General features: G+C 34.1%; 1 protein-coding gene across 5 annotated transcripts in view; it reads right to left on the reverse strand.

The window, feature by feature from the left end:
- The window catches only part of KTN1 (kinectin 1), a 94,050-nt gene that overhangs the window by 46,825 nt on the left and 36,277 nt on the right, over positions 1–10,948 (reverse strand). For all 5 annotated transcript variants that reach the window (XM_023527224.1, XM_011385163.2, XM_011385158.2 and 2 more), the window contains 5 exons: positions 6,211–6,327; positions 5,408–5,548; positions 2,755–2,861; positions 1,838–1,970; positions 408–495 (listed from right to left, as the gene is read on the reverse strand). In XM_023527224.1, the coding sequence (XP_023382992.1) occupies positions 408–495; positions 1,838–1,970; positions 2,755–2,861; positions 5,408–5,548; positions 6,211–6,327 (586 nt within the window). The remainder of the gene's footprint in view (positions 1–407; positions 496–1,837; positions 1,971–2,754; positions 2,862–5,407; positions 5,549–6,210; positions 6,328–10,948) is intronic.

A 10,948-nucleotide genomic window follows, 5' to 3' on the forward strand; every position in this document is an offset into this window, starting at 1 on the left:
AATAAGTAGTGAAAGAGTATTTAAGTAGTAGGCAGCTCTCAATGTTTTTTTCTCTTCACAATATAGGAAGTGAGTCCCTCCTTAGAAGCAAAAAATAAAATGAAGAGCTGATCAAGAAACTAAAGGGAATAAATAAATATAACTACAGAAAGGAAATACACACAGCTAGGCTCCATTACCCTATTATGGACTATAATTTTATCTGCAAATTAACGCTTTAGACAAAGCTAGTAGAGTGCTTATTTTTAAAACCCTAAGAAATGTTAAAGAAATAGAAGTACTGTGAAATGTAAAAGCTATTTTTGAGCTATAACCAAAATGCCAAATTATACTTTCTCCACATACAGAAAGAAAAAATTTTACCCAGAATTATGTACTAAATTTACACAAATACCTCTTCCCCTTACCTTGCTGTGCTGCCTCATGCTCTGCTGTCCTCTTCCTGATATAGCTCTGGACTTCTTCCCACCTTCTCTCAGCTTCTTGTAGTTGAACCTGGAGAAAGGATTAGTCAATACAAACACAGATCTAATTTTTTTTTTTTAAAGTATCTTCTACCTTTACTATTGTGTCATAAGACTGCTTATTCCAACAACTAGTATCCTACATTTTAATAAGACAGGTAGATATGCCTAGCCTGAGAACATGTACAGATATTATCAGCCATAGCCATTCTACCCTCTGATATACAGGATTTACAGATTAGAGGTTATATCAGAAACAATATTTGTGCCAGTGAAATCAGTATAGCTACTACTATGTATATATCTGATCCACTTAACTATAATCTATTTTTCCATTAATCTTCCTTCGGCTGATAGGCTTTCAAAAGATAGGATGGTATCTGTATTGCTACATCTCTGTAGGTACCTAAAATTTATATTTTGAGGTATAGCACATTTTAATCTTTAGTGTCACACATCCACTTATCCATATCCACAGAGAACTTCTATATTTATAAATGCCAGCAGTAAACACACCAGTAAGACAAATATTAAAAGAAGGAATAATTATATCAATCTCCCACGGGGATCCATGAAAACTTCAAGATACCATAAATTACACTTTTTTCCATATTCAATTATTCCCGAAGCCCCTTTAATCCTTACAACTCTGGAACCAGTATCAAGGTATGACTGTATCAAATAACTAGGTAGGAATCTGTCTAATACACTTAACTTAAACAAACTGAACTATACATTCAACAAATCCTCTCCTCAGTAAAAGGAGAAAGAGACAATTCTACTCATCATTCTACTCAATGCGCACATGCTATAAAGTTCAAAAGAAACAATTCTATTCCTCTCTGTCAGTCTGAGCAACCCCATGAATCTCTTCGCAGTATGAGCATCTTGCGGTACCAAGTGTCTAAGATAAATTCTGATATCTAAAAAAGTGTGATTTTTGTAGACTATGGCTCAAGCGAAAGCTACCAGAGCATTACCTGGTTTTACGCTCATACAAAGAAAAACCACCTCTCCTAATGCTGGAAGAAAAATAGGATTTACTAAACTTACTAAGAAATCCAAGTTATGAATGATAAGTGATGATGAAGATAATTTTAATTACATGATTTCTGCCTTATATAGGTAGACTCTAACCTCTACATATACAATAAGTCAGCTAATTTCATTTTTCATATCTTCAGTCTTTAACTTCAAACGCAAGCCTATATTCAATTCTTTTATTAGTGGACACATTTCTGTATAGGCAGAGCACTTATACAAGTCCCATTAAGCCTCAAACTACATTTCTCAAATCTATATACACATTTAGATCACTGAATTGAATATCTACATTATTTATGAAATGATAAATAAAGGTAGAAATATATCACCTTCAACTGAGTAACTGCTTGCTCAGCATTCTTCTTTTGGACTTCCTCTTGCTGTAGCTTTCCTGTTTTCTCAGTCAGCTCATTCACCAATCTGGCATAATCCTGGCGCAGTTTATTTAGTTCAGCAGACTGCCTGAAAATAGTAACTGGATTAGGATCCTTCCATTATTACAAACCCATATAAAAAATAGATAAACAAAACGTATTTTAAATTACTTTTGCTGAGTTAGTAATTCCACTGATAGCCAACTTAAAAAGCTGTGACTACTAAAATGAAGTTTGGTTGAGTGTAACCTCTAAATCATTCTGATAACAGTAACACAAATTCTAAAATCACTGTAATATAATAAAAAAAAAATGGATGACCACACACATAAATAGAAGCAAGGGTGTTACCCTCAAACTGATGTTCCGAAAATCTATTAAAATCAACCAGTCAGGGTTTATTCTGCATAAGCACGCTACTGGTTTTCTCTAGGGCACTGTTTCTCAAAGTACAGCCCAGAGCCGACTACATAACTATCAGATGAATGTGTCTTAGGTTACTGGGATCTACCTCAGAGCCACTGAATCATAATCTTTTAGGGGTAAGACTCAAATATGTGCTTTTTTAACTGACATGCCAGATGCTCTTCCAAATAATGAAATTAGAAAACTACTATTAAAGGGGATAGATGGCTGAAACCTTGTAAATTAAATCTCATAATCTGTACACTAGTCTACTGGTGGCACTGTATTTATCATACAGTTTAGCTGAAGAGGTTCCTCACACAGCAAGAGAAATGTTTTTGAAAATTAACTCATGTTAGAAACAAATGTAAGAAAACAAAGTCTACCCAATTACTATCAAATGTCATTTTGATGATTCAAGAAAATACTCTGCCATTCAATTAAAAATAAAGCATTTGGAAACATACTTGTTTTCTAGTTGGTTTGTAGTGTTGCTGACAGCATCTCTCAGTATGCCATTTTCTTGCTTCAAGTGAGCTATCTCTGCCTCCATCTGCTCACGAACTTGCTGGAACTAAAATTATTTTACAAATGTAAGATTTAGAAAGTAATGACTGCCAAAGCTAACTTTAAAAGATATTTTATTATGAAAACAATGTAAAAAGCAACAAGACAATGAAGTATGTACCATCCTTCTCAAATAAATATAAACAAATTTAAATGATGAATTACATTTTGATAATGATGAATGCAAACTAAATACAAGCTGCCACAGCATTCAAGAATGTAAGTAGATGCTAGCAGTTATCATATTTGAAATACAAAATAAATACACAGAGATACTGTTTCAGAACTGAAAGATGATTGAAGACTTCTTTCCTACCCAATAGACTCATACAGAATAAAGCCTGTCTTGATCCTATGTCAATTTTACGTTAATATTTTCTAATGAAAGATTTTGGTAATAAAAGGTTTAAAAATATGTTTGACACATTAATTTTAAATTACAAATTGAGCTATAACCAAACAGATAACAAATTCATTACACAAAAATCTGCATGCTAAAATAGTCTGGCCTCTAATTTTTTTATTTCAGAATTACAGAAATCAAAAGATAACACTGAATATTATGTCCCCATAAGGATATGTCTTACTTCAATATGTGAATTAATTTTTAGTAAATGTATTAAGAGAAATTAAAGTATGTGTTTCTATTTTCCAGAGAACTTATTATATGGAATCCATATCCTGGCCTCTATAAGCAATCAAGTAAAAAAAAATGATTAAGCATTTCAACATCTTTCACCTTCAATAAAAGATGTTGCTACAAATACGTGGCTAATTTTCAAATGAATAATAAGTAGTAATTAAGAAGAAAAAAATATCAATTGAAGCTAGAAAAATCAATTCTTCAACAACTTGATTTATGGGGGAAAATATTTCAAATGGCTAGGGGTTGGTAAGATAGAAGATTGGGCCAAATGAAAGCAGTGGACAGGGTAAGAAGCTGAAACAAAGTCATTCACTTCTTTTTTGCTGTTAGTGTATTTCCATGGAAGCATATGAACTTTGATAGTGCTGGAGAATAATTTAACATTTTTCAGCAGACAAGCAATGTGATCAAGGTAATATTTTATAAACAAAAATCTGGTACTAATTACATGTTGGAATGAAAATGAGAGACCTGTTAAGAAGGTGCTATAACTATGTTACTGTGAAATAATAAACTAAGATGATGTCTAAGAACTGAATGCAAAAGTAACTAAAAATAAAGTATCTTTAAGATTTCAGAACAAATCATGGACTGGGCAAGAGAAAGTCAAAGGATTCAAGCATAACGATAATAATGCCTCAATATTGGAAAATAAAAACCAATCTATCAAAAGCAAGGATTTGATTTCAGACATATGTTAAATCTAAGGTGATGACAAGAGCTTCCAAACTGAAGCATCAGCCAGCTACAGAAATAATTTCAAAAAAAACTCTAGTCCAGAATGTTCCATTAGGGGGAGTATTACAAGCTCATTTCACAAGTAGACCCAAACAATGTTCTTCGAAAAATCTATTTATCAGTAATAAAGATGATAACTGAATCTCAAAAAGAAACGAAAGAAGGAAAAGAAAAGACAAACGAAAATCACTGGGCCAGATCTAACTGGAATCATGGAAATAGGTGATACATGGAAAAGACCAAACCGTCTGAAATGTTGAAAGACAGGTGAAAGTACAAACAAGAGACAGAAGGTCACTTAGGCCAAAACCTTAAAAGTTTTCCTTCATTATCACTTCTCTCTCCCACTCTCCTGCACTCTACCACCAAATCCCTATCTACCAACTCTTCTGATATCACTCAAACTCATCCTCTCATTGGCAACATCTAATTTCAGGCGCTTGTTCTCTTGAATTCCTGCAAAACCTACCAACTATCCTGTGTTCCATTCTTCACAATGCTGCGAAAGTAATAATTTAAATACTAATATAATCGCATTGCTGGGTTGCTTAAACTCCACTGGCTCCCCAGTCTTCAGTTATACAAAGCCCTTTAAGACAAGGACCTCTACTTACTTCTCTAGATCTTCTCTTCTACAGTCCAATCCTGACTTCCAAATACCACAAGTCTTACTGTATTTCTCACTAATTATCACTAGACAATCTGTAGTGCATTCATTAAAAAGCTCAATCTTGGGTCCCATAACAGACCCACTGAACTATCATTTCTAGGAATGAGACTAAGGAATCACACCAAGTAATAACCTCTTATAACCAGTGCCCACTCCTTCATTCACTCAACTGCCAATGCCCAATTGTTTCAAAAGATTCAACACAGTCCGCATATCACTTCTAAGTATTTTCTATCAATCCTTATCTCATCTACCTCCCATCTCCACTGTTCCAAATCACTCAATGTTTACCTCTATCGTAAACGAGTATTTACTTGTCAGTTTCCAGCCCCTCCACCTCATCCCCATCTACAAAAGTTGCTTACTTAGGGAGGGAGCCAGTTTAACTAGCCATTATACCATGGCCCAGTATAGGGCCTTGCACATATCAGGCACTTAAAATTTTGCTAATGAAATGAATGCAAACATTTCATTTTGTTTTCAAAGAATGAAAATATACCTTCATCTGCATCTGTTGAGTCTCTTGATAACTGACATGAATTTTGTTTTGAAATACATTATGTTCCTTTTCTAATGCACCAATCCGATCTTTCATCCTTGCTATAACCACATTGCTTCTTTCTTTCTCTGTCATCATTTCCTATAAAATACATCAGAAAAATAATTATAAATAACTTTGTTATTAAAAAAATAAGTACAAGGCTATAATAAGAAAACATTTTTAACATCAGCAAAAGTGATGTCAGTAAAACAATCGTGAATTCTGAAATAAGTACTTACTTAAAAACCAAAGTCGAAGGTTAAAAAAAAAAACCACTGTCTTCTACATCTTACCTTCTCTTTATACCAGTTCCCTTCATAAACACTGCTGTTCTGTTTACTCTTATTTCAAATGCACTTTCTTGTCTAAGAGTTAGACCAGAACCTGGAATAAATCCTACATTCTAACTTGACTATAAGAAATAACATTTTTAAAGAAAAGTTAATTCTCCATAATTTGCAGATACTACTGCTCTTGTACAGAAAAGGTCCAAAATAAAATAGCCTAGAAGAGAAAAAAATAAGTCTCTTTCCTAGAGGAAGAGATAAGGATATATGTATACAGCAAAATGGAAGTTTGGAATAAGAGAAAGTAAGAAGTCAAATCTTTAAATGGTGATTTCATTTTCTGTTGCAAGTATTATGAACTTCTAGAACAAATATTAATTATCAAAAAACAAAAAGGCAAGCAATCTTAAAGTTATCTATAGGTGTAATCAGAAATTCAGAAAGTATATATTTTAAATACAAGAATGTCTTCACCTGGGTTAGCTGCTTACACCGATCCTTCATAGCAGTGCCGTCTTCCTTCAGAGCAGCAAGTAATTTGTCTTTTTCTTGAAGCTGATGTAAAAGTGCAGTCAATTCTCCTTTACTTGACTACAATTGAGAAATCAATACAAAGTTAGTAATAGTTAACATGGGCTAATGAAAATAATGAAAATGAAGTATCTAGTATCAAACGTTCTTAGGACAGTGCAGTTTGCTACTACATATAAAATAGAATGACTGTCAACTACTGATCAGTGAAGTATTATTCAGAAAAGTCACTATATTATATATTCTAAAGCATATAATAGGATACATATCAAAAAAGATTTTTACAAAGAATCATAAATTATAGGTCTTCCAGTTTTAAGCCCAGAGTCAAGATAGCAATCTCCCCTTCTCTTCTTTAAAAATCAAAAGAATATTATGAAACCAAAATGCAAAATGAACCAAAATTAAATAGTCATCTGTAATATCAAAAGCATGATATCAGGAAAGACTGACAAAAGTAATGGTGCTCGACAACCTTATCAGAATATACCTAAAACTACAGAGGTGCCATGGGTTCATAGCTCTCAGTTAATAGACATATCCTGAGAGATAAAGACAACAATCCACCATTTGACACCTGGAATAAATGCAGATAGAAGGCCAGAATTTTCTTGGAAGGAAGTCTCAAGAAGCAGAGTAAGTAGATATGAAGAAGAAATCATACAAACTTTACTCAAAGAGAGCATCTAGTCAGTGAGGCAGAATCAGGGGAGATTCTCTATAGTGAAACTCCTCATAGTGAAGCTTTTATCTGGTAAGAAGGAAAGGCTAAAATAACTCATTTGCACACACAGCCCAAGAAGAACACCAGTTAGCCTTGGTCCTTCATTATCAATTCCCAGGCACAGAGATGATCCAAGAGGAACATTCGTCATTGGAAGAAAAGTACTGATTAAAAAGAAGTAAAACAGGATCTATGTAAAATACAAAGAAAAAAAAAAAAAGATAGTAAGAAAAAATGAATGGCAAGTGAAGAAAAATCACCAGAAAAAGACTGTCAAAAAGAAAACAAAAATTGTGATTAAAAAAAAACACCATGATTTTTAAAAATCTAAGATAGTCGTCATTTCTGGAAAAACAAGAGTAAAAAACAAAGCTCACGAGAAAGAGCTCAGAGAAAAGACAAGACCAGAGAATAAGATGAAATATGAGCTGGCAAAACCCAAAGTAGAAGTAAAAGTAACACCATCTCAGAAAGGTAATCTAAATAGAAGCAGCAAACAGGAAAAGACAGGCTGCTGAAAATACAAGAAGACACTGATTACAGGATGAAGAAAATAAAAAGAAGCAGAAATAAGCCAAAAGGCTTAATATTTTTAGGATTAAGATATGAAAGATAACTATAACAGGCAAAGAAGATCCAACATATGCTTAACTGATACCCATTATTTCAATTATTTTAAATGACACTGAATCTCATGATTGAAAAGACATGCCTCATCCTAAGTAATACTGATAAAGGAGTCAATGCTCAGCCATATTATAGTAAAATCCAGCTGAAGTTCAAAGAAGCTGAAACTCTTGATGTTTATACAGTAGGGTGGACACTGGAAAGGTCCAATAAATAATAAACATTTAGTTGATTGCCCAAAGGATGTTTTTCTTGTGAATGTAGTTTGCAAAAATACATGAAAAGAGTCCAAAATTCAGGCTGTTTTCAGACCTCTATCTAGCATGAATGTCGAGAATAGTAAAGTAAGCATGAAAAATTTCTCAAGGAAAGGAAGCGACATCTAGAAACATAACCCACCATATTATCATTCAAGTATAAAGACAACAAAGACGCATTTTAACTTGCCAGAATTTGAGAAATATAGTTTCCACGAGCCTTTCTTGAAGAAATTCCAGGAAAAACAACTTCACAACCAAGAGATGAATACAGAGGTTATGGCACAAGAACTGGTATCAAGCTTTGAACCCACCATTAAACTGTAGAATTAAGACTAAAACAACCATGAAAGTTATAGTCATAAAATAAACATTAAATATTATAAGTATCTGATAAACAAATGTTATAATTAACAAAAGTTGAGAAGGAAGAGAGAAGGTAGGAAAAAAATTAAGTAAGCGGACTTCCTCCTATTATATAGCATGGGGTCAAAACAGTTAATAATTTGAAGTTGAAAAATCACATAACTGAAATGAGTATATTTAAGGCAAACACTTAGAAATAAATAATAAAATGATTAAATCTTAAATATTTTCTAGCTAGTAATAACATTAACAGTTAACATTTTTGAGGAATACTGTGTTCTAGGAACTCTAAGCACCTACACTGGATTATCTCATTTAATTCTCAAAACCTGATTATCATTCCTTTTTTAGTGATGGGGAAACTGAGGCATTGAAATTAAGTAACTTATCTAAGGCCACAAAGCTCAAAGTGGCAGTGCCCAGATATGAATGCAGGAAATCGGACTCTAGAGCCCAGGGTCATAACTTACATTCTGTATACAAAACACAAGTGTCCTGTAGCTTAAATACAAGACATGTGCGCACGCACACACGCGCGCGCGCGCGCACACACACACACATACACACACAATCTCATCTCTAACTCTTAAATCCTTTGGGTTTTACTCTTTCCCCTCCCATCTAAGCTTATTAGTGTCACATTTTCTGTTCGTCACTTATTTACAGTCTAGTACACCAATGAAACTGTTCCCAATTAAGGACATCAAATCTAGTTTTCAGTCCTTATCCTCCTCGATCTCTCTAAAGTATGTCAGTATTGACTTTTCCCTCAAACTCCTGAACTCTCTACCCTAAGTGTCTGTGATTCCAATGTCTCTTGGTGTTTCTCTTCCTTTGGCTTTCTGGTGACTTTCCCTGCCCTTTAAATGTTAATGTTTCTCAGGGTTCATTCATGAACTTTCTTATCACTCCTCACATCCTCTCTGGTCTAATATACATCCACTATATTCATTGGTGATAGTGGATAACTTTCCTAAATCACTCCCACTGCAATCTTTTTTCAACTCCAGAGAAATATATATAATTGAGAAATGATTACATCCACTTAAATGATCCAACAGATACCTAAATGATCTGAACTTCCTAAAATTTTGCACAATCCCTTTTCTCTTCCTCTGCAATGTTCACATATATCACTGTCATCACAACCTATCCAGTTATGCAAGAGCAAAAACAAGCATAAAGACTCTTCTTTAGCCACAATATGGAAAGGTCAGCAAGTCCTCCAACTCCTCTATCTCTATTCTATGCCTATGCTGGTGCTCCTGCATTTATCTTTCCCCTTTCTCTCAAATGGTCTTTATGAGGTGTAGGGATTCATCTACATCTGGGATCTTGAAATTTATTAAAAGGTCTGACGACCAAGACTCAGTTTCTATGACAGAAAAAGGTAGAAATTAAACTTACCTAGTCTCTCAGATACAGGGAACCTACAAGGGCACTGAGTCCCTGTAGATAACAGAACCACTCCATGAAAAACCCAAAACAAGATTTTAGTTGAAAGTGCAACGTTCCAAGGAAGGGGAAAAAATGTGAAGTTGTAAAATACTCTATTTCAAAACACTATCTTTAACAATCCCCAACTTCCTCTTTGACTTGCCTAAAATACTTATAAAGGGGAGTTTGATGTACCACCCACTCTCTAGAATTCAAAGCTGTCTTAGACAATAAAATGACTACTCTGGCCCTTATAAGCCACCACCAACATCTTCAGTCAGAAGAGAAACACTTAAAGCAATTATTTTTAATTTCAAAAACCAATCATTTCAAACAGTTAATAAGTTAACATAGTAACTTCAGCTGGAGGCTTTTCCCTGCTAGCTTTCCCCAATCCCCACAAATAACTAAGAACTCTTTTTAGACATATACTTACCCAATTAAAATAAAGTAAATCAAATGACAAATTTTTCAATCAAGAATTTCAAGAAAATTCCTTGAGACAGAATAATCTGACTTTATATCTAAAGTCACACAGAGTTATCACACTTACTCTGATTATCCTTGAATACCTTGTTTACTCTGGGCCATTGCTGGCACAACATGAAGACTGTCCAACATGTATACTACATTATAAAATGCCACAGATTTATAAAACGTATTGTCGACAGATGCTTGGAAGTATGGACAGACTTATAATGTCATGATAAATGCTATGACAAATAAGTCCAGATAGTTATGAGAAACAACAGGAAGGACAATTCAGACTGGGAACTCAGATTAACCTTATATGAGGAAAGGATATTTAAGTGGAGACTTGAAGGAGGAATTAACCAGGGAAGACATTGGAGGATTGGGAGAAGGGTACTGGGACAGTCTAAACAGAAGAAAAAGCTTGGTATGCTGTAGAGGAAGCAGGAGAGACATAGTATGGGTGAAATGCAGTGAGGGGATGGGGGAAATGCCATGAGATAAGGTTATATATAGAAAGAAGCACAGGCCTGCTAAGGAATTTAGATTATAAGGCCCAAGAGAAGGGTTTTTAAAGCAATGAGTAATATAACCTCACTGACCTCTTAAAGGTCACTTTGAAGTTGTATGAGGTTTAAGTAGGAAAGTAGAAACATCAACTAGGAGACTACCGAAGGTAATAAGATAAAAAGTGATGGCTAGACTAGGGTGGTCTTTAAGAAAAAATGGAAGCCACTCACAATTTTAAAGCAAGTAATGGTTGAATGTGTGTGAGTGGGTGTGTGTGAGCGAGCGTGTG

The sequence above is a fragment of the Pteropus vampyrus genome, unplaced genomic scaffold (genome assembly GCF_000151845.1).
Source record: "Pteropus vampyrus isolate Shadow unplaced genomic scaffold, Pvam_2.0 Scaffold15, whole genome shotgun sequence".
Taxonomy (NCBI): Eukaryota; Metazoa; Chordata; class Mammalia; order Chiroptera; family Pteropodidae; genus Pteropus; species Pteropus vampyrus.